The following is a 24742-nucleotide window of genomic DNA, read 5'->3' as shown; positions in this document are numbered from 1 at the left end:
GCCCAGTCTGTGTCACCTGACCCCTCAGCATTTACCTCCCAGAGTCTGATTTCCTTTTCTTTCTTTTTTTTTTTTAAAGATTTTATTTATCTCTTTATTACATGTAAAGTACACTGTAGCTGTCTTCAGACACTCCAGAAGAGGGAGTCAGATCTTGTTACGGATGGTTGTGAGCCACCATGTGGTTGCTGGGATTTGAACTCCTGACCTTCGGAAGAGCAGTCGGGTGCTCTTACCCACTGAGCCATCTCACCAGCCCCCTGATTTCCTTTTCTTAAACACGGGTGTGACTTTGTCTTCTTCAACCATACCCACGACAGAACAGGTTATAACAAGCAATGTGACTTGCAGCTGACTCATAGATGTGTGGGTTTTCCTCAGACTGGGAACCCAGTCAATTGTTTTGAGAAGGTTCGGGTCACATAGGAGTGCCCTGTGGGATGATTCTAGCACCAAGTGTTCACTGTAAACAATTCTGGCTCATGGCCTTTAAGTTTTCCAGTGGAGACCCTAGTCGTCTAGATTCTACCTCAGCACCAGTGACCCTGCCCAGATAACTTGCTACTGTGTGTGCATACAGAGCACTCCTGTGCAGGATGTCTCCTAGAATCCCTGCTGCACACCAGGAGCAACCACCAAGACATACTCACAGGAATACCTTCAGACATTGCCAAGTGTCCCCTGGGAGAGGAGCAACTACCGGTAATGGAGAATCACTGCCTAGATATTGTGCAATAGACAGATCACCTTCACCATTCTGCCTAAATTCCACACCCAGAGAGACTTTGAAAATAACAACGATAAGACAGGGATCACTGTGGTACTCAGACTGATACAGAGAAACCCTGTTTCGAAAAAACAAAATAAAACAAAACAACAAAAAGAATTCATGGGCTTAAGAGATCCTTCCACCTCAGGCTCCAGAGAAGCAAGAGACTGAAAGTAACACTAATCACACCTATTGCTTTAGTCATAAAAGTTTGTGGGAGAGCTGATAAATAGCACCAGATACCATGGCTTATTGTCCTGTTGTTCCTGGAACATTGTCTTATTTCTAATACCTCCCTCTTAGGTTGCCTGGCAAAGAGACAGGCAGCTTCCCACAATTTCTTTCCTTCCTTCCTTCCTTCCTTCCTTCCTTCCTTCCTTCCTTCCTTCCCTCCCTCCCTCCCTCCCTCCCTCCCTTCTTCCTTCCTTTCTCCCTCTTCCCTTCCTCCCTTCCTTTTGACAGGATTTCTCTGTCTCTGGCTGTCCTGGAACTCTGTAGACCAGGCTGGCCTCAAACTCAGAGATCCTCCTGCCTCTGCCTCCCAAGTGCTGGGATTAAAGGTGTGTGCCACAACTGCCTGGCTCACAATTTTCTTAACACAGGGTCTTCCTATAGTCCATGCTGGTCTCAAACTATCAATTCTCCTGTCTCAGCCTCACAAGCACTAAGAGTACAAAGATGCAACTCATCTTCTTTTATCTTCTGGGCTTTTCATTTTAGATACTGTATGTACCAAAGAAGGGAGTTCCTGTAATTAGCACAGTACGGGATCAGACACACCTTGGACAAACTCCTGCACAACATGTGATCTGTGCCAGTTCATTTTGGTCCTAGTTCAATTCCAGCAACCACATGGTGGCTCACAGCCATCTGTGATGGGATCTGATGCCCTCTCCTGGCATGCAGACTCTATATGTAGATAGAGCACTTATATACATAAAATAAATAAAACATAAAGAGAAGCACAAGCTAAACGATGGTCTTACTACAGTTTCTCCCCTATCTGCTAAAGCCTGGTGTGCAACAGAGGCTCCACAATTGATGTGAAGATATTACTATTATTATTCAAAAGTTTCCATGTGCCTGGTCCACACAGTGAGCTGCAGGATAACCAAGGCTATACACAAAGACACTGTCTCAAAAACAACAAAACCTCCTGAATAAGACAACAGTGGCACACGCATCCTAGGGGAACCAAGTCTCATCAACTGGAGGGAAGTCATAGCTAGTACTGTAAACCTGCCAAGAGCCATGTCTGGAGAGGTCATGGCCCCACAGGTGACCTTATCACTAACATACTACCAAAGCAATAGTTTCCAACTGCCTGGAAATCCTTATCTGCATAAATAAGTGCAGACCTCTCACTTCCAAGCTTCTCTCTACAGTAGGCAGAAACCAGCGGAGACCTTGAGTGACCCTTGGGTGCTCAGCCCCAAAAGGACAGCCCCCACACTGAAGGCTCAGGGAACATCAGAGGAGGGAGAAGGAAAACTGGAAAAGCCTGAGGATCAAGAGCACTGTCAAGAGAAAGTCTCTTGAGCAGGACAGGGATGCTGCGCCTTGAATTCTCAGCAGAATGGCTGCTGAGGGAGGAGAACCAGTTTTCTTCCCTGTTTTGTTTGTTTTTTTTCCAGAGACAACACCATAATCCTACCTGGTCAGCCCTGAGTACATGCAGGTGGGGCAGCAATGACCAAACTGATCCAGAGGGTTGTGGTCTATGTTCATGTATATTTGTAATAGGAGTAAATATAGAAGGGGGATCAAAAGAAGGTACAGGGGAAAGACAGGAGGAGCTAGGTAGAAACAATGCAAATATAGTATACTCATGTATGAAACCCTCAAATTAAAAAAAATGAATAGATTCAACTATCCTAATGAGAATTTGATACTTATGACATTAATTTAAACACACACACACACCCCTCTATCTACTGACACACCCTGACTGTCATTGGCAATGATAATATGTGGCTGATAGTATCTTGGAAAGGTTTCTGAGGTTAGATATAATAACATTCCATTTATAACACAGATATAACAGCCCAAGTTCCATTCTTAAAGTTCTGCTAAGTCCAAGTAGTCTCTCACTACTTGTCTAAATACTTACCTGGCTGAGAAAAAAGAATCTGTGACAGGTGCTGAGCAAGAGTCTGGAGAGCAGGGGCTCCACCGAGATGGTCTATGTCCAGGAGAGACACAAGACTCTGGAGACACATAAGGGCTCTACACTGAATAGTGTTCATTCTGAAAAGAAAGGAAACAATCTAACGTTGACATCCTGGCACTCTATGGCCTACTGATTTGCGGTACTGTTGATGTTTATTATGGCACAGCCTCGTGCTTTATACTCCAGGCTAGCCTGGAGCTCACTATGAAATCTATGCTGGCTTTGAATTTGTGATCCTCTTGAATACTGCAATGGGAGTCACAAGCTTCAAGCCCAGCTCAGTGTCATTTTTTAATCTAAGCTTCAGATTCTGTCTAAGAGTACCTATAAGGTCAAGGAGGTCTGAGGCAGTCACAAAGAATAATGTGACCTGATCATCTGCCAATCAGTGCCTAAGCACTCAAGGGCTCTGAGTACAACTCATTTGTGAGTCCCGAGTCTCTCTCCACTTGGCGCTGTACAGGAAACTCCTTACTTTTATTATCTGTATTTCTAGTTTGATGTTCTGGGTATTGATCCCATTACAGCACACATGATAGACAAGCTCCCCACTACCCACTCAGCCCACTCTGCTCCACAGGTTGCTCAGGCAGAGCATGAACTTGTGACCGTCCTGCTTCACTGCAGCCTTAGGCAGTTGAGGTTACAGACTCCCACCCCAGGCTTTCTTTCTTCAATAGCTTCCTTAGGCGGCCACTGGATGTGTCCCTAAACAGTTTAGTGTTGCCTAGCTGTGTGGTTTGTGTACATGTTTTATGTCTTATTCACTCAGCTCATCACAGTAAGTTCTGCTGTGTTGTGGGCGGTTCCAGTTCTGATCCTCTTTACTGCTCAATGTCAACTTCTTAAACATTTGACCATGACAGACATCAAAGTTCTTTCCAAGTTGGGGCAACTATGTCCCATACTGCTGTGAACATTCACTCTCACACCACTATCCCAGCACAGAAGGAACACAACCTTCTGCAGGGTATATATCAAGGCAGGTCTTGGGAGCATTTTCTATTCAATAATTCAATTTCACATAATGACAAAACAATAAATGTGTCTGAAAACCCAAAGTTTCTTACTTCCTAATCAAAGGTTTCCAAGTAGGGTTCTTAGAACATATGTCAACTGCAACACTGTTTGGTGAAGATGTTTTCTCAAAAACCTAGGTTTGAAAGGAAAACAGGAAAAAAATAAAAGGGAGGTCATTTTAAACAGGATTTCTCTATAAAAGTCAGACTTGCTATTTACAAGTTAAGGTGGTCAGGAGGAAATTATTTGTGTGTTAATTCTGCTTTACACCCAAGCCTCCAGCCCCTGTGGTGAACAGCTCACACCAGCCACGCTCACACAGCCATGCCTAACCGGAGACCAGGATGAAACTACTAACCTTCTCTGGAATGAGGCAGTTGGTAAGGGCAGAGTGAATCTCGTGGGACAGGCACAATGGGGACATCAGGTGCCCACTGCACTCACTGAAGGAGTTTTCCATAAAGGCTTCACTTTCATCACTACTAGACAGTTCTTCCCACTCATCATCCGAGGGATCTGAGGAGAGGACAAACCAGACGTAACTGGGGTATCAAAGAAACTCCCATGGGGCCGCTCCTGGTGTGGGGGTGGGAGCTGGGGTGGGGAACCATCCAATGTAAGCTGGGAGCAGACCTTCACTGCAGCACATGTTGACAATAACTTCCAGAGCAGTCTGCTGAGCTGTCAGCAACGCCATGGCCTCTCGCAGCTCCTTGTCAGTAGGCTATAAATAAATAAATAAATAAATAAATAATCAAGTCTTTTTTGTATTAAGTTTCCTTGATTTCTGCACCTGGAATAGAGTAGATGGAGGCTAGAACAGGCAGAAGAAAAGCTACAGAAATGTGAATAAGTTCTGTGACTTCCTCCTGGTCCACTAGAGCAAATCTCTGTTAACTGTGTTCCATCTATCACAGAGCTGCATAGCTTTAAAGAATAGATACCTTGGGGCTGAAGAGATGGCTCAGTGGTTAAAAGCACTGACTATTCTTCCAGAGGTCCTGAGTTCAATTCCCAGCAACCGCATGGTGGCTCACAACCATCTGTAATGGGATCTGATGCCCTCTTCTGGTATGTCTGAAGACAGCTACAGTATACTCATATAAATAAAATAAGTAATTCTTAAAAAACAAAAAAACAAAACCAAATACCTACCTTGAATCTTGACCACATGTGTTAAGTTGCTTAGCATGATAAGATTAAACAAAAGCTTATTTCAGACATTTGATGCTTAAACACATATTTTAGACATCTTCTTTGAAAGACACATTCAACATATACTTCTGGCCAGGCACGGGGGCACATATCTATTCCAGCACTCAAGTGGTAGTCAGGAAAATTACCTCAAGTTTGAGGCCAGTCTGGTCTATAGAGTAAGTTTCAGGCTAGCCTGGGCTATATATTGACATCCTGTCTCAAAAACAAGTAAACATACCACACACAGTATTAACAAGCCTTACACTAACAGTGCTTAACAAATATCAGACTGCCTTGATTACTGATTTTCTATGAAAAATAAAATATAAAGTAACTTCAAGATTGGGGGGGGGGGGGAAGAAAGCGGAGCACGGTGGTGCACATCTTTAGTTCTAGCGCCTGGGAGGCAGAGGCAGATATCTATGAGTTCCAGGTCAGCCTGGTCTACAGAGTGAGTTCTAGGACAGCCAGATCTATATAGAGACCCAGTCATAAAAAAAAAAAAAAATAACAACAAAAAAGATTGGGAAAAAAAGGCTATAGAGGTGGGTGTGAGAACCCCTATCTTCCTGCAGAGGACAGTCTGGGTCCCAGTACACATTACAGTTGATGCCTCCTGTAACCCCAGCTCTGAGAAAATCCATACTCTTTTCTGACCTCCATGGCTACCCCTACCCATTTGCACATAAACACACACAAATAAAACTTGTGATAAAAAAAGACAGAAAAAGACATTTTTCTCTAAAGATATTAATTTCAACAAGTAACATTTCCTAAAATGAACAATATAAACTTAAATTCTTTTTTTTTTTTTTTTTTTTTTTGGTTTTTCGAGACATGGTTTCTCTGTGTAGCCCTGGCTGTCCTGGAACTCACTCTGTAGACCAGGCTGGCCTCGAACTCAGAAATCTGTCTGCCTCTGCCTCCCGAGTGCTGGGATTAAAGGCGTGAGCCACCACGCCCGGCAAAAGCTCTTATTATATTGTAGTGGCATGGAAAGGAAGAACTCAAATTACAGGGCTCAACCTTCCAGTCTCAGCCTAAGTATCTGGGACATAGATATAAACCACTATGAGCAGCACTATAAACCAAGAACACAAATACCTGGAGAAAACTGCATCTGTCCTTGACGGTATGTAATGTGTGTGTGTGAGTGTGTGTGTGTGTGTGTGTGTGTGTGTGTGTGATATGAGGGCAGGGGATATAACTCAGTACTGGAGTGTTTGCCAAGAGTGTGTGCAAAGCCCTGGATCTGATCCTCAGCACTAAATACAATTAAGTTAGCAAACCACACCCCCTTCTTATCCAACACTGTACTACAGTTGTTAAGAATTCAAAGATGGGGGCTGGAGAGATGGCTCAGTGGTTAAGAGCACCGACTGCTCTTCCGAAGGTCCCGAGTTCAAATCCCAGCAACCACATGGTGGCTCACAACCATCTGTAATGAGATCTGACGCCCTCTTCTGGTGCACCTGAAGACAGCTACAGTGTACTTGGATATAATAATAAATAAATCTTTAAAAAGAAAAAAAAAAAAAAGAATTCAAAGATGGAGCCAGGCGTAGAAATGGCAGAATGCTTGCCTATCATGCACAAAGCCCATGCATGATCTTCAACACTGTACAACCCAGGCTCGGTGACACGCCTATAATCACCACACTTGTGAAGTGGAGACAGAGGATTAGAAATTACAGGTTATACTCTGGCTATACAACACACTTTGAAACTACCTGGATACATGAGGCCATGTATTAAAACAAAACAAAAACCAAAAAAATCCTAATCTAAAGCTGACTAAAAGGTGTGAGAGGAAGTGTGTAAGTGACTGTAAATAATATACCATTTCGTATGAGAGACTTAACAACTTAAGATTTGAAACCTGGGGTGGGGTGGGGGACTGAGTTAGAGCCAATTCCCTGTGACTATGTATTTAAATATCTTATTTCCTCAGACCTCCTGGGTCCAAAGTTAAAAATGTACCTATAGGTCTTATAATGCATTAACATTTTCCTTACCAGAGTGTTTGTGCTCATTTAAAATGCAACTAATAAGCCAGGCAAGGTGCGCACACACCCCCACACCCTTTAATCCCAGCACTAAGGAAGCAGAAACAGATGCATCTCTGGGAGCTCGAGGCCAGCCTCGTCTAGACAGCAAGTTCCAGGTCAGCCAGAACTACATTGTGACACTGTTCCCAACAAACAAACAAAGAAACAAACAACCAAACAAGTAAAATCTCACCAACAAATCCCTTGTCTAAGAATTAAACTTCAACTTTTGGCCTGTGTTATCTAACAAAAGTGAAGGATGACTGATGGAAGGCACAGACTACTCTAATGGCAATCCCTGGAATATGTAGTCCATTTTCTACTACCACTATGCATAATAACCATTTCTATTCAGGTTTGTGAGTATGAGTTTAGCTAAGCTAAATAGATTTGCAATGGATTCTCTCTACCTGAAATGTATACATATCCATGTTAGAGAACTCTGAGATTTGCAACATCCCCTTTACAACATTCCCCTACTTCTGACTGTTATCAAACTGATAAAGAATGGTCCAGAGCTGTCATGGTGTCTAAGTAATCAGGAGGAGGAGGGATAGATAGAATTAGGCAGTAGACTGGATAAACTAGTATCCTGGAAGCGAAGGAGGAATGCTCTTATTTCAGCATGTGTTAAAATCTGCTCTTTTCTCTGCATATTTGTGTTATGCCTTAAGTTTAATGGTGCAATTTAAAGTTTTAAGTTGACAGGACTAAAGTGGAATCAACTGGGCAGTACGGAGGACCTCAGCTTACTCTGAGTTTGCACTCCCCTCCCATGTATGGTACCTAGCACTCTACTGGTACCTAAACACTGGCTGGCTAGCTGACTTATATAATGTTAATTATATAGGGTAATGAGTTAAGACCTTAAAAGCAGCTTCTGCAGGAGCTGAGCATGGTGCTGCACACCTTTAATCCTAGTACTTGGGAGGCAGAGGCAGAGGTAGAGGCAGAGGCAGGTGGATTGTGGCCAGCCTAGTTTACAGAGTTCCAGGACAGCCAAGGCTATCTGGAGAAACCCTGTCTCAAAAACCAAAATAAAAATAGGCTTGTTTGTTTTTTTGTTTTTTGCTTTGAGAAAACACTGTATTTTATGAGCTCAAGAATTTATTTCTCTCCTTCCCTCTTTCTCTTTCACTGTGTTTCTTGTACACAATTAGCATGTATTCTACCACGGACAATACTCTTAGCCCTTCTGTGTGCATGCCTATGTAAGTAGTGTAGGCACAGGAGTGCACACGTGCATACACACGGTAAAGCAGGCTTCCTCTGTCACAGCCTGTCTCCTTGCCTTGAGGCAGGGTATAGGAAGCGGAGAGAGTCCTGAGTGAATGTGCATTGTTGACATGGTTACTGCCATGCCAAGCTTAGAACCTCAGACCATGGAGAAACCTCAAAGCCTTTCCTCTGACCCATGTATGGGTGTTGATAGTGTCTGTGGAAAATGTCCACCATAGCTTTCTGGCCCAAGATATTTATGGCCTGAAGACTTCTCTGTCACAGAGACTGCTCCTACCAAGATTAGCTAAACTCGTGTCCTTGTTTATCTGTATGTAATAACCCAAACTCCTTGCTCAACTGTATGTAATAACCTCACCTCTCTGTTCAACTCTATATAATTAATAAACATGAAATTCTGGGGTGGTACAGTTTCTTCAGCCAAGAGCCCAGCCCACTGGATCCCAGCTTCCTGTTTGTATCTGTCTTTCCTTCATTCCTTTAGTACTCCAATCAGGTTGTCCTTAGAGCCATGCTGCATGCAGCAACAGGGTCTCTCACTGAATCACAAGCCTACTGCTTTGGCTAGCCTGGCTGGCACTGTCTGGCTGTAGTAAACTTAAGGATAAGATGGCCTTTTGACTTCTGCATATACCCCTACTTAACACAAGGCTTGAGTTGTTCACATGTATAAAAAGCTTGATTCCTTCAAAGCACTAAGATTAAATTAATTATATGCATGCTAGAGAGATGGCTCAGTGGCTAAATGCTCCTGCTGCTAAGCCTAATCTGAATTTAATCTTCAGGCCCCACGTGGAAGCAAAAGAGGACTGATGCCTGCAAGTTGCCCTTTGACCTCCACACACGTTCTATGGCATAAACTTATCCCTTCCAATAAAATAAAAATCTAATAATTTAAAAAAAAAACCACAAAACTTTGTTTTGTAAGTCTTCAAGGATGTAAGATTTAGGCCTGGTGGTAAACACTCATAGCCCCACCTCCTAGGGCAGCTAAAACAAACAGGCAAGCAAACAAAATCTACAAGAAAATATGTTTACATTGAGCTATATTCTATTTAAAGAATTCTAAGTCATATAAACTAATCAGAACTGTAAGATGTTGACTCAAGACAATTACTTTCAATTAACTCCACGTGAATAAGAACAAGCCACCCCTGGCCCTGGCCCATGAGAGAATGTGAACTGTACGCTCCTAGCCAAAGCTTGTCACCTTTCCTTTGCAGCCTCCTGCTCTTCATGCCTTCACACTCCCAGTATCCAGCTGAGTGACCCTTTAAATGAAAATTCTCTTCACAATTCTCTACTTCCCCATTTCAGACAGCTCAGTTGGCCCTGTGTCATCTCCAGCAGCCTCCTCCTTTGCTCTCCCATCTGGTCTTCATCATATGCACCAACCAGGCTTACAGAAACAACTCAAGATTTGGTGACAATTCTACCACCATTCGCAGCATCGCACTAATATAACCATGGGCTTACGAGTGTGTCTTCCTGAAGAAAGAGGGATTTCCCCATGCGGAAACATGACTGAGGAGTCTCATCTGTAACCGGTACATGAACACACATGAGCAGCACAGGAAGGATGTACCTTCCCAGCTGGGTCTTGTCTGTCTGTCCTTCCACATCTTCTCACCTCCTCCCAAAGCATGGGTCCACCTACACTTTCTCAGCTCAAGTAACTGGCAGCTGTGCACCCTCACTGCACATCGCACATCACACTAGCATGAAGCACCACACCTCCCCCAACCTCTTCTGCTCAGCAACAGTGGGGGACTGAAGGCTTGGCCTAGGTCTCTGCTAAAGAGAGGTACTAAAATAAAAGAGATAAGAATTCAATCAAAAAGGAAGCAGAGGAAGGTCAGCGTGAAGACTCCCTGAGGAGACAGGTAACTGAATTCAGAGTCAAGAAGACAGGATGCTATTGCTAAGTGCTCTGAAAGCTCCCACACAGAAAGGTTTCCATTTTGGACAAGAGATGCTGGTTTTCGTTTCTTCTACATGGGTACATTTCGAATGTTACAATGAGAATCAACAGAAAAATACAACTCTAATTGAAAAATTGCCTAATATTTTTTTGTAATGCTAAGGAAGCCTGCTGAAGGAAACTGATGTATTAACTCACGTTGAGGGGCTGGAGAGATGGCTTAACAGTTAAGAGGGCTGATGGTTCTTTCAGAGGGCCACATTCAATTCCCAGCACCCATATGGCAGCTCACAACTGTATTTAATTCCAAGATCTGACATTCTAACACAGACATACATACAGGCAAAGAACAATGCACATAAAATAAAAAATAAAATGCATTAATTCAGATCGAACATCCATCTGACTCACTGGAAGTAAATCGGAAATAAATGTTTTCCTTCTGAGTTTTCTTTTATGAGGGATTTCTTCCATTTCATCATCTTCAACCAAGTCATCACCGTTAGCATTTGCTAGGATGTCCTCACTCTCTGCGGCAGTCTTTAGCCGCTGGGTTTCAGCTTCCTTCATCTGAATGACCATGTTGCCAGTATTCATACCCAGAACTTCAGACAAGGCACCTAGGATGGCATTAATGATTTCTGCCTGACTCTTAGATGGAATAATGTCCTTTAGGTTCCAGATGGTGCCTGGGAAAAAATAAGAATGAAGACAAAGAAATTGCCTATGGAATCTTTATTAAAAATGGGTTCTAACCCAACCAGGTAATAAACAGACTGATTCTGGTATAATAAAAGGAAATACTAGATAGTAAAAACAAGTAATTTTTACTAGCTGAAACTAATTCAACTAATTTACTAATTATAACTAATTGAACAACATATAACAGTGAGGGAAAAGCAGTTTCCACAGGGCTTAGGCTATGGTGTAATTTCAAAAATCCTAACCCAAATGCCTTTGTTCATTCCATCTTGGCACACACTTTTCCTGGTATAGAACTTACACACTGGGACACTGATCAATTTTCTCTGACAATGCCAGGAGGTGCCTTGTTTCCTCCCATTTCCACCTAAGCTCCTCTTCTCCGAAGCTTTATATTACAGGTGCAGTGGGATGCATTAATCCTCCAAAATCACACAGAGAATGCAGACAGAAATTTCTTGGCTTTTTCCTAACAAAATAAAATAGTGCTTCCAGGAAGAAATCTAAATAATTTTTTAAAGTGAATGGCAGGCTCTGGGGATGTATCTCAGTTAGAATGCTTGCCCTCGGTTCAATCCAAGGACTGTAAATCAGGGATGATGCTGTATACCAGTAAGAACAGCATTCAGCCGGTGGAGGCAGGAGGATCAGAAGTTCCAGGTCAATTTCAGCTATAATACAAGTGTAACTAGGCCATATATATAAGACCCCATCTCCAACAAAGCGTAATAAAATGAAAACGCCACCTAGGCATAACTAAAAATACTGAGAACAGAGGGTAGAAGACATTAGTCATGATCACTGTGGCATGATTAACAATACCAAAAAAATTAACCCAGGTGCTCATCTGATGATGAATAGACAATGGAGAATGGCTTCCAAGACAGGGAAGATCCTGTGTCAAAAAGCCAAAACCAACCAACCAACCAAAACCCAAAGAGTAGCAAACACACATGCCCAGGAATACTATTCAGCATTCTAAAAGAGAACGGAAGAGTGCTTGCCTAGCATATAGTCCTGGGTTTGCTCCCCAACATAGCAGAAAGTAGATGTGGTGACACACACTCCTATTCCAAGCACTCAAGGTGTAGGAGCTTGCTGTCATCAGACCAGACAGTAAATCTGAGGCCAAGCTGGGCCACAGAAGGCCCTGTTTCAAAAACTACAAAGAAATAGTATAATGCATGCCCCGATGTAGGCAGCCTTGAAAACCTGAGGCTAAGGGAAATAAGCTAGCCATAGAGGGACAAGCATAAATGCTTCTAGTTCAGTAAGGTTTTTACCAGAGTCAAATCCACAGAAACAGGAAGCAGAATGCTGGTGTCCAGAGACAGGGAGGGGAAAACAGGGTCAGGGAAAGTTCTCATTTAGTGGATACAGTCACCTTTCAGGATGAAGAGTATTATAAAGTATATGCTACTCAACTAACCACCAGATCACTTCAGATTTCTGTACTCAGACACTGGGGCAAAAAAAAAGGTGGGACTAAGAACTCATGGAAGAGCAAGTGGTGGGTCACGTCTTAGTTGCCCTAAGTGAACTGTGAACTCGATGGGACTTGAAAAAGAGGAAAGCTGGGCTGCAGAGATGGCTCAGCAGTTAAGAGCACTGACTGCAATTCCAAAGGACCTCAATTCAATTCCCAGCACCCACAGAGCAGCTCACAACTATTATAACTTCAGTTCTAGGGGGCCAACACCCTCACACAGACACATATGCAAGCAAACCACTAATAAACATAAAATAAAAATAAATCATTTAAAAAGAGAGAGAGAGAGAGTAAAGTCTAACTACAGCGTTTCTATATGAGACAAACAGTGTGTGTCAAACTGGATAGGGCTGGAGAGATGGCTCAGGGGTTAAGGGTACTGGCTGTTCTTTCAGAGGGCCAGTGTTCATTTCTCAGCACCCACAAGAAAGCTAACAACTGTCTATAACTCTAGTTCCAGGGGATCTAATGCCCTCTTCGGATCCTCAGGATCCTTCATACATGAGGAATGAATTCACACAACCATACATATATACTCAAAAAGAAAAGATAACCCGGTGGTGCGTGCCTTTAATCCCAGCACTCTGGAGGCAGAGGCAGGCAGATTTCTAAGTTTAAGGCCACCCTGGTCTACAAAGATTGCAAAGCTAGATAGTTCCAAGGCAGCCACAGCCACAGAGAAACCCTGTCTCGAAACACCAAACAAACAACAACAAAAGGAAAGAAATTTTTTTTTTAGAAAATGGATCCATCTATTCTAGGAGGCTTCATAACAATCAGTTAGGGGTCTTTGCTCTAACACCAAGATGTTCTCCGATCAGACAGAGCATTGTAGAGCTGGGAAGACTGAATCCTGGCCTCTGCTTCTATTACAATTACGACTTCATTCGGATAAATCTTACCTGCCACCAGTGTCTTTAAAAGAATGTATTCCATAGAGGCGACAGGACAAAGCAAAGCAGACTCCAGCACACGTAGTGCTGTGCCATCAAAAGATTTCAGGAGCTCTGGGTTATCTTCCGTCACTGTCTGTAAACAATACGCTATAAGACAAGAACCAACAATTAGAAACCTGTGAATTGTTTAAGATAATTGACACCTGTATAACTCAGACAAAAATCTGCATTTTTACAACTTTTAGACACTTCAACTTCAACAGGTATAGAGGCTTCACTTCCAGGATGATACAGGCAAAAGAGACCTCAGTGCTAGAGATCTCCCTCAATCTCTCTTCTTTAATTTCTAATTCTTTTTCTTCTTCCTTCCAGGAAGCCCCCCACACCCCCCCCCACACCCCCGCCCTGCCCCTGAAAACAGGGTTTCTCTGTGTAGCCCAGGCTGTCCTGGAACTCATTCTATAAACAATGATAGCCTAGGACTCAGAGATCCACCTGCCTCTGCAGTACTGGAATTAAAGGTGTGTGTCACCATCACCAGCTAAATTTTTCACTCTTTATAAAACTATACTTTCGGGCTGGTGAGATGGCTCAGTGGGTAAGAGCACCCGACTGCTCTTCCGAAGATCCTGAGTTCAAATCCCAGCAACCACATGGTGGCTCACAACCATCCCTAACGAGATCTGACTCCCTCTTCTGGTGTGTCTGAAGACAGCTACAGTATACTTACATATAATAATAAATAAATCTTAAAAAAAATAAATAAAAATAAAACTATACTTTCATAAACTATAACTTAAGTTTAAGTAGTAATTGTAGCAATGTATCTACAGTTTATCCTCAATCTATACACTTATCATAGGTCAGTAGCAAGAAGTTTCTGACCAAGTACTAGTTCATGTACCATGTTGCCAAGGACAAACCTGACCCATACATTAGTGTTATTTAAGAAAAGTAGCTGAGTGTGGTAGTACATTGCCTTTAACACAGTACTCTTTTGCTTGTTTGTAAGATTTATTTATTTTATGTATATGAGTACACTGTCACTTTCTTCAGACATACCAGAAAAAGGCATTGGATCCCATTACAGATGGTTGTGAACCAACATGTAGTTGCTGAGAATTGAACTTAGGGCCTCTGGAAGAGCAATCAGTGCTCTTAACTGCTGAGCTATCTCTCCAGCCCAACAGTAGTACTCTTTAATCCCAGCATTTAGAAGGATGTCTGTGAGTTTGAGGCTAGCTTGGTTTACATAGTTCCAGGACATCTAGGGCTACCATAGGAAAAAATCTGTCTCAAAAAAACCAAAAACCAAACTAAACCAAACCAAACCAAACAAAAAACCAAAATCCCAACCAAAATAAAACAAAACCAAGATAATAGATTACAACATTCATTCTAGAAATTAACTGAAAGCATAAAAACAACTGAGGTGCTGATCAGTGGTGACACACACCTTTCATCCCAGCACTCTGGAGAAGTAGGTAGATCTCCATGAGTTCAAGGCCAGCCTGGTCAGCATGGCCTACTTATTGAGGACAGCCAAGGTTACACAAAGAAACCCTGTATCAAAAAAACCAAACCAAATAATCAAATCAGGACAAAGTTTGTGGTATACAGCTTCAATCCGGAGTGACTGACAGGTGAATCCCTGAGTTCTAGGCCAGCCTGCTCTATAGATTGAGTTCCAGGATAGCCAGGGCTGCCCAGAGAAATCCTGTCTCAAAAACTCAAAAACAAACAAAACACACACAAAAAATTAAACAAAACAAAACAACAATAGCCCAAAACAAAACTGAGATCACACAAAAGGTTTTGACAAAAAAAGACCTCTGAAGTACAAAAAGGAAAATAAAGCAAAATTAGTTTCCTTTGAGGTATTTTTTCCAAAAAATTTAATTCTGAAATTCCAAATGAGATTGTATCTATCCAAATAAATCAAAACATATGGTAGTGGGGCTGGAGAAATGGCTTAGCAGTTAAAAGTACTTACTGTTCTTACAAAGGACCTGGGTTCGTTTTCCTTACATACAATCATTTGTAACTCTAGTTTTAGGAGATCCAACTCTCTCTTCTAACCTCCAAGGGCAACAGGCACGCATATGTACAAACACACTCATACATATAAACTAAATAAATCTAAAATAAAAAATGCAACCCATGATACAGCTATGTTACACATCAATACATATATTTACTTCTATATGTACTGTGTTACTAGGGACTAACACTCGTCACTTTAGCAGAAGAGAAAATGAAGGGCTGGGGTGATGGCTCCATGACTGAGTGCTCGTCCAGCATGAGCAAAGCTCTTGGATGGACCCCCCAGTACAATACAGCAAACACCAACAAAAGGCAAGATAACTTATGAATGCTACTGTAAACATAATTTCAAAAAAATTATTCTGGACAGAACAGAGCTCTATGAGTTCACCGTATTATACATGAGCCTTGCTTTAGTAGTTTTCTTCAGAGATCAGAGAAAGTGATATAAAATGCTAAAGTTTGGCATAAAGGCCTGGGAAATATGGGGCTTTGTTTCTTAGTAAATAGAGATGAAAACTTCAAGAATAAAGGCTTATTATAAGGAATAAGACAGTAAGCCAGTCAGTGGTGGCGCACGCCTTTAATCCCACCCAGAACTCGGGAGGCAGAGACAGGCGGATTTCTGAGTTCAAGGCCAGCCTGGTCTACAAAGTGAGTTCCAGGACAGCCAGGGCTACACAGAGAAACCCTGTCTCGAAAAAAAACAAAACAAAAAAACCAACCAACCAAACAAAAAAAGGTTAGCCTGGTTTATATATACCGCAAGTTCCAGAACAGCCAGAGTTAAGCAGTAAGATCCTGTCTCAAAAACAAAACAAAACAAAACAAAACAAAACAAACCTTGCAGAATTAATTATATAAGTAAAGTATTAGCCACAGATTTAAAGACATTCCAAACAAACCAAAGTTCCCTGGACATTTACAGCTAGTAACAGTCGGGCTGTTAGCAGACACACTGCACCCGCCCATGGAAACGCAGGAATAGCAAACGAACACTTTCTTCACTTACCTACGGAGACAGCCAGGTCAATACTGGTGGGGAACCTACGTAAGTACTGTAACACAATCTCCAAACACCCTTCTTTGTTGAATATAGACACTGCTCTGCCACTGCATTCACTACAGTGAAGGGGAAAAATAAGTTTTACTATCCATATTTTAACATTAAGAAATTAACCACAGAAGTCAATGAAAAAAATAATTATGCTTTATAAAACCAAAGATCAGCAGTCAAAATACCCACTCGTATTTATTGTACATGACAAGCTATCAGGGATTCATTCCCTTCACACTGGGATCTCTCAGTCCATCTCTCCATACAGAAGGTTAGAGCTGTGTGAAACCTCAGACACAATCTCTCATCCAACTTCCCATTTTACAGACTTGAGAGAAGCCAAGTCCCTCCCAGGTAAGGCCATCTGTCTGCAGCCCCGTATTCTGGGTGTGGCGACACCCTGCCCAGGCCTCGGTTCCTTGTGTATATAGAATGATCTTTTTCCACTACCACTTGATAATAATGCATTCAAATAAGGACAAAGGCCTCTATCACATGAAAAGTAACATTTTTAATTGAAAAAAAAAACACATTTTATGTACTCCTAGACGGCAATTATAATTTCAACAAGAATTTTCAATCTTTAGAGAAAGTACTCTAAGTATTAATTATGATATCATAGAAATTCCTTAAACAAAGTTATCAATATTACTAATAAACATATACACCAAGTACAGGTTAAAAGAATGATGTTTCCTCATGTTTCCAGAATATAATCTCAATGTAAACATACACATAATATATATACTAACAGAGATAACAGGTGACTCATGCAATCAAAAATATTATTTTCTGTTAGTTATCCCTTTAGTTATTTCAGCACTAAACTATAGCCAGAAGACAAAGCATTTATCAGTAAAGAAATGTAAAGAGTGAAACAAAATTCTCAGAGTGATGACAACTGTAGGTGGTAAAGACTGGACTCAGAGGACTCAAGACAGTAAGGTTACTTTGGAGATAGAAATATCAGGCCAGTGGTTCTCAACCTGTGCATCATGACCCCTTCAGGGGTCACATGTCAGGTATCCTGCAGATCAGATATTTACATAATGATTCATAACAGCAGCAAAATTACAGTTATAAAATAGTAGCAGAACAATTTTATGGTTGTGGGTCCACAACACGAGGAACTGTATTAAAGGGTCACAGCATTAGGAAGATCAAGAACCACTGTATTAGGCTCTCTTCAAAGAAAATATTCTTAAAACTCCCAGTTCAAGCCACATGTGGTAGCCCACACCTGTAAGGCCAGGACGTGGGAATAAAAACAGGAGAGAGGAATTCAAGGCCATCCTTTGCTACATGGCAAGCCCTAGGCTAACCCGGCCTACTCCTGTCTCAAAAAATAAAATAAAAGCTGGAAAGATGCCTCAGCAGCCAAGACTAAGTGTTGTTTCTGTAAAGACCCAAGTTTGATAGCCAGCACCATCATCAGATGGTTCACAGCCAACTCCAGGTCTCTGCCCTGGAAGGGCCCAGCACTCATATGTATGTACCCACACACATATATGTAACTTAAAGAAAATTTAAAGATTCAAGTTCAGCCGGGCATGGTGGCGCACTCCTTTAATCCCAGCACTCGGGAGGCAGAGGCAGGCAGGTTTCTGAGTTCAAAGCCAGTCTGGTCTACAGAGTGAGTTCCAGGACAGCCAGGGTTATACAGAGAAACCCTGTCTCGAAAAACCAAAAAACCAACCAATCAATCAATCAAATTTCAAGCTCAGTGATCTTCTAGCAACAGGAGAAAAAGCACAATGCTAAACATGTTTAGTGCTAGCAGCCATGAGGCCCAGGGCTCCAAACAACAAAATTATAGAAAGTAAAAGATTTATGGCGCACAGAAAAACACCTATCAGTTGCTCATGTGCCATTTCTTATAGCCAGTTTGCAATCCCAGCAGTCAGAAGGCCAAGGACAGAGGAACATGAATTCAAGATCAGCCAAAATTACACAGTAAGATCCTGGGGCTAAAGGGGAGGCAGGGAGAGAAGGAAGGAAGGAAGGAAGGAAGGAACAAACAAAAAAAGAAAAAGAAAAACTAAAAATAAAAGGGGAAAAAGCCATTTTCTCAAATCTTTGCCAGTATTACTGGTTTAAGATGAAATTATAAGCAGACTCAGACTGGTATGTAGGCAGCTTTTCAAGATCTACCTCAATATTAAAGTCTAAGAGACACTGCTTTCAGGTCACTATTTTAATTGTTCCCAACTGAATATAAGAAACGATAACACTGCCGGGCGGTGGTGGCGCATGCCTTTAATCCCAGCACTCGGGAGGCAGAGGCAGGCGGATTTCTGAGTTCGAGGCCAGCCTGATCTATAAAGTGAGTTCCGGGACAGCAAGGGCTACACAGAGAAACCCTGTCTCGAAAAACCAAAAAAAAAAAAAAAACAAAAAAACAAGAAACGATAACACTGCTATAATTATGGGCATAAAACCAAGCTTAAGAAGTGCTTCTAAGCTCTGTTTCATTCCTAGGCATGGTCCACTCTAACCTAACCAGTGCCAGCGACAGGGAAGAGAAGCAGCCTTGTTCCTCTTCATTCGAAGAGAGTTCCTCTTGGGAATTTACTTCCCGTTCAAACAGTCACTATTAGAACAGTGGACAACAACATCAGCCAATGTTCGTGGTCCCTTTTCATTCCAGATACCAAAGCAGGTGTACACTATGCTGATTAGGATGAATCTCAAGTCATCAGATTGCCCCATCAACTAAAGTAGCAAGCATCTGTGGGCGGGGCCTACAGTTTAACAGAGAGCACCACAGGCTGGGCAGTGACACAACAGGAGACTGACCTCAGAAAGCACTTACCACACATTCCACAGCACATTCACAGCCTCATTGGCTATGCTCTCTACAGGATTTCTCTTATCAGCTTTCTCCTGTGGAGACATCTCATTTGAATCCAGTCCAGAGAGACACTGCAACCAAACATCATAATTAGCACCTAGGTTCAAAAGAATAATTAAGCAAAAAAGATAGTAATAGTAAAGAATTATAACCTTAAAAACCCCAGAAATGATAGGGGTTAGTTAACAATTACATCAATGGTTACAGGTACAGTTCTCTACATGGTCCATCCCTTGGGCATGGAGATGACTCAGTGGTTAAGAGCACTCTGTCTGTCCAGAGGAAGGTTTTGCACTGCTCTTGCAGGAAACCTAGGCTAAGTTTTCAGTATCCACATCAATTGGTACACAACCACTTGTAACTACAGCTCCACGCTATCTGATAGCCTCTGAAGGTACCTGCATACACACAGCATTCACTCCACACAGACATACATAAATAAAAACAATAAAAACTTAAAAAAATAATACATCCCTTTGGCAAGAAACACAGATAAGAAAGGTTGTCAAGGAATGATGTTATTTGTCCCACACTTTACATGAAAGTATAAGACCAATACAACGTATTTCCCCTAATATAGTAAAAGTCAGAATGACAGAGGGTGCTGATTTAAAGCGAATAAATAAATATATATATATATATATAAAAGAATAATTAATTTATATTAAAAGAAACAGAATGACAAAGGAATACAATAGTTAATATCTGTACAACATCCCCTAAGTACTATTCTGAGCATTTTACATATATTTACTAGTTAATCCTCACAACAAACTTGAAGCAGCTCAACTATTAACCTTAACCTCCCAATATTCGTATGAAAATAAGATAAAAGAGGCTCCTGAAGACACAGCTGAGTGTATGGTAAAGCTGGGCTCTAGCTGCAGACATTCTAGCCTCCAACTGGAGCCCCGACCTCTGTGCAGGGCTGCTTCCTAGCACAGAACAGGGCACTCTCTAAAAGGTCTTCTGAGTCTTAGACGTCTAATGGGAGAATGCCCTCTGCAAGGAAGGAAGTTCTACAGCATCCCTGATCTCTACCCAACTGGGTGTCCCCATGGCACAGCCACCTGCAGCGCAGCAGCACTGCTTGTAAGGGAGCACTGACCAAGGTCTCATAGCATCAGTGTAAAACGGACAAAAGGCATGGCAGACTGAGAGGAATACAAGAGTCCAGTGTCCTTAGCCAATGAGCTACAGCATGTAACATGAATGTACATGTAACACGTAACAATGAGTCTAACATAGTCTTTGTAAGTTCATAACGTCTGTCCTTGGGCCCATCAGCACAGTATGAACTAGTATAAGAACACCTGCCTTGGATTTGGATACAGATGGGTGGTGCTAAAGCACCTGCCTGGTGGGAGGCACAAAGATCTGAGTTCCATTTCCAGCACCACAAAAAAGAAAGGGAAAAAAGACTTGTCCCATAGGACCACTGTGAAGATTAAATGACAGGCACACAGGAGTGAGCAGTCAGGGAACGGGCTTGAGTTCTAAGGGGGTAAGTGTGCATATCTTTAGAAAGGGCTCTTCTAATCATAAAGGTGGCAGAGACACAAATAATAGAGATTGGTATTACTGGGGCCTTTGTACCGAGTTTCCAGGGGAAAAAATAAAATTGTCACAGGGTATTTAAAGGGACACATAAGACGACACCAAAGTATTGAAAAATAAAAAACAAACAGACAAAAAACCTCCTAAACCTGTCTCCTAAAAACCACACAGAAGTCATCACTCAGGCTATGTTAAATGCCACATACCTCTCTCAGTAGTGCCACCAGGGGCGTCATGATGTCCTTTGCCACCATGTCATCACAAACGTCAAAACCTCCACAAGCACTGAGGTTTCTACATAAGAAATGTAAACACATTTTACTTTCAAGTCACATCTCACAAAATGCTGCTAAGCCCTGTATGTCTAACCACAGTTAAGGTTTTCCACAGGAAAAAACAAAACAAAACTGTATTTGTTATATGCTAGAGAGCAAGCCTACAGATTTTCAACTGTCCTGGTCCTCAGCACATCAAATAATTCATTGTCTTACACTGTTGTGTTGCTTTCAAGAGGCAACATGACCAGGGCAACCCTTATAAAGGAAGCATTTACTGGAGGCTTGTTTGTAGTCTCAGAGCCTTAGTCCATTGTCATCGTGGAGCATGGTGACATGCATGGCACTGGAGCAGTAGTTGAGAGCTGTATCTTGATCATAGACAAAGATGTTGGGCCTGGTGTGGGCTTTCTGAAACCTCAAATCCCACCCTCAGTGACATACTTCCTCTAACAAACCCACGCGTACTCCAGCAAGGCCACACCTCCTATTCTTTCTCAAATAGGAGAACTCAATACTAAGTGGTCAAATACATAAGCCTATGAGGGACATTCTTATTCAAACCATCATACCCCTAATAGTAGTCTCTGCAATTACTACTAGTTGTATTTATACATATAGTAATTATTTGGTTAATAATAATCAATATATTCTTAACACTAATCTTACTCAATAGACTTAAGATTTGTTTATTTATCTGGTTGGTTGGTTGATTTTTTCAAGACAGGGCTTCTATGTGTAACAGCCCTGGCTGTCCTGGAACTCACTAAGTAGTTCAAGGTGGCCTTGAACTGGCCTCGTCCAGTGGCTGGCACACAGGTGCTCCATCCAATATTTATTAGACTGAAACAATACACACAGGCAAATCTGTAAGAGCACAAATACTAACTTTCTGTCCTCTCTACAGTTCATTAGAGTGGCTTTTGCTTTTTGGCCTTTTTGAGATAGGATTTCTCTGGGTGACCCTGGATGTCCTGGAACTCACTCTGTAGACCAGGCTGGCCTCAAACTCAGAGATCTGCCTGCCTCTGCCTCCCTAGTGCGGGAATTAAAGGTCTGTGCCACCATGCTAGAAGGTCTAAATTTTACTGAAATTCAGCCCAGTCTTTTTGACAGTTTCCAGACACCCTCTCAGTGGAGCGCCTGCAAAGAGATCTTACATGCTGAAATGTCAGCTGTACTTGGAGCCCAGACTGAAAGACTATCCTATCAGGGACTCTATGGTGGGTTTTGAGATGGGGTAAATGTGCATGAGGTTTGATGGTTGGTGAAGCGCCAGGTGGATACAACAAAAAGTGTGTGAGCCCCGGGGTCCTTCGGTGCATGAATTCACATCTCCATCCACTGCAAACCTGAGCTAACTGGCATGTTATTATTCCCCCAGAAGTAGAGAATGCATCGGGCGAGGGTGTCCCAGGTTTGTTTGCTCGCAGGGACACTGCCTCGGGCCCTCTCGGGCTCACCTCAGAGCTCCGGCCGCCGTCTCCCTTACCGCCAGACTCGAGTCCAGCAGCAGCGGCCCGAGCCGGCGCACAGCATCCCGACGGGCTAAGTCTGGTAGTGCGGGCCGCTGCTGCACTAGCCGGGCCAGTCCCGCGCAGGCGCACTCGCGGACCTCGGCGCTCGGGTGCTGGAGCTGCGGGAACCGAGACGTCAGAGTCGCGTAGTGAGCACGCGCGCTGCAGCACCTCGCTCCCGGGCCCCCGGGCCCCCGGCCGCCCGCCGCCCGAGCCTGGCCATGCCCTCGTCCCACCTTCTCCAGAAGCTCCGCCGCGGGCCCATCGTCCTCCTCGTCCCCAGTCCCGTTCGACGCGGCCGCCGCCTCGGCCTGACAGCTCTCGATAGGGGAGAACTGAGGTCGCTTGAAGCGCTTCGTCCGACTCTTACCCATGGCGACGGAGGCTGCAGTGACAGACCAGAAGAGGACGACTGCAGCAGCCGTCGTTGGGGCCCACCGGGCCCGTGGCGACTTCCAGGCTCGACGTTACTTGGCGTCTCCCCTCAGCGGGTCCAATGTGACGGCCTGAGCACACATGGAAAAGCAGCACGCCTGCGCAGAGGGCGGGAGCAGGGACTGCGCGTGCGTGTAATGTGATGTGGGCGGGGCCATCCCTGACAATGGGTGGAGCCCTGGATGTCCCTGGGAATGTTAACACACCCATCTCATTTCCATCGTACAAACGTAAGGCTTCTACAGAAATTCAACTGTACGAAAGGCAAGTTCAGCCAGCAAGATGGTGGTGGATCTTGACTTTAATCTCAGTACTTTCTTTACCATTCTTAGGAGCCATTCCTCAGCCACCCATAGGTAATAGTTTTAGAAGAAGCCTAGTGACTTTCAGCCAGTCATTTCATTGTGCTAGGGACTGAGACAACATAAAAAAGTTTCTCATAAAATATTTGTCTAATAATTTTTTTTAAAATGTGTGGTATATGTGTAGGCACACGTGCTGCCTCATTCGGGTGGAGATCAGAGGACTCCTCTGAGGAATTGGTTCTTTCCATCAACAACAGTTCCAGGAATCAAACTCTGATTTTTCAGGTTTGCATGGCAAATGCCTTTATTTGCCGAATCATTTCATCCTTTTTTTTTAAAGGTTACTATTTTTTTTCAAACATCTGTTTGAAATATAGCCTTCCTAAAAGAGACTCTTAAGTATATTTTCTAAAAACTTTTGGTGGAGTCCTGTAGTTGTTTATTTATTATATGTAAGTACACTGTAGCTGTGTTCAGATACTCCAGAAGTAGGCATCAGATTTCGTGACGGATGGTTGTGAGCCACCATGTGGTTGCTGGGATTTGAACTCAGGACCTTTGGAAGAGCAGTCGGCACTCTTAACTGCTGAGCCATCTCACCAGCCTGTAGCTGTAAAAGCCACTTCAGAGTTTGACATCATGGCATTCTGCTTCATGCTACCAGCACGTCCTCTATAAACCAGGGAGCCTCCTCTGTCTTCCTGGAGCTCTCCTGAACTAGTCTTAGGCCTGGGCAAAGGATAGCTTAAGTTTAGCGTTCCTTGAACTGATCATTTGGCTATCACCTGGGGCATATTCTCAGATCTACTTAAAATTCCTTCTGTTATAGGTAGGGATGTATTCTGGAAATGGGAGATATTTAAAAATGCCCCACTTATGGGGCCTGGTTTAGTGTCCTCATTCTCCTGCTGTCCCAGCAGACACATCACCATGGGCCCTTCATGTATTTTGTGTGGCAGTTATCTCTGAATTGTCCCTGTCATCAAATGTGTGCAGGAATGAGCCTCAGCAAACGAGTGATTGCCTAGCAAGTGCCAGGCCCTGAGTTCCAGTGCCAGAGTTTCCAAAGTGTGCAAACAGAAAAGCTATCCCTATATGCTGTCCCTGCTAGCCTGGGAGCTCCGTGCAGGAAAGGTGCATTAGACTCTGTATTAGCAGCGTGCAATAAGGCTCTAGAGCATCTGCTCCTTCAACCTGCTACTGCCCTGTCTCACACTGCTCTCCACTGTGATTATGTAGTCATCTGAAAAA

At 42.9% G+C, this 24742-nt stretch overlaps 1 protein-coding gene and 1 non-coding gene across 2 annotated transcripts in view; both read right to left on the bottom strand.

The window, feature by feature from the left end:
* Heatr3 (HEAT repeat containing 3) overlaps positions 1-23260 on the bottom strand; it is a 34068-nt gene extending 10808 nt beyond the window's left edge. Inside the window, exons 1-11 of the mRNA NM_172757.3 lie at positions 22988-23260; positions 22698-22870; positions 21166-21253; positions 19364-19473; positions 16507-16616; positions 13458-13598; positions 10776-11053; positions 4593-4683; positions 4318-4475; positions 4010-4092; positions 2880-3016 (exon numbers count right to left, since the gene is read on the bottom strand). Of these exons, the coding sequence (NP_766345.3) occupies positions 2880-3016; positions 4010-4092; positions 4318-4475; positions 4593-4683; positions 10776-11053; positions 13458-13598; positions 16507-16616; positions 19364-19473; positions 21166-21253; positions 22698-22870; positions 22988-23125 (1507 nt within the window). The 5' untranslated portion in view covers positions 23126-23260. The remainder of the gene's footprint in view (positions 1-2879; positions 3017-4009; positions 4093-4317; positions 4476-4592; positions 4684-10775; positions 11054-13457; positions 13599-16506; positions 16617-19363; positions 19474-21165; positions 21254-22697; positions 22871-22987) is intronic.
* On the bottom strand, positions 22871-22939 carry Mir7071 (microRNA 7071). The gene has a single exon (NR_106039.1). It is a non-coding gene; the product is annotated as a microRNA 7071 (primary transcript).
* Positions 23261-24742: the final 1482 nt, after the last annotated feature.

This window comes from Mus musculus, chromosome 8 (genome assembly GCF_000001635.26).
Source record: "Mus musculus strain C57BL/6J chromosome 8, GRCm38.p6 C57BL/6J".
In the NCBI taxonomy this organism is placed as follows: Eukaryota; Metazoa; Chordata; class Mammalia; order Rodentia; family Muridae; genus Mus; species Mus musculus.
The sequence above is the reverse complement of the archived record's forward strand: the minus strand, read 5'-3'. Positions and strand labels throughout refer to the sequence as shown.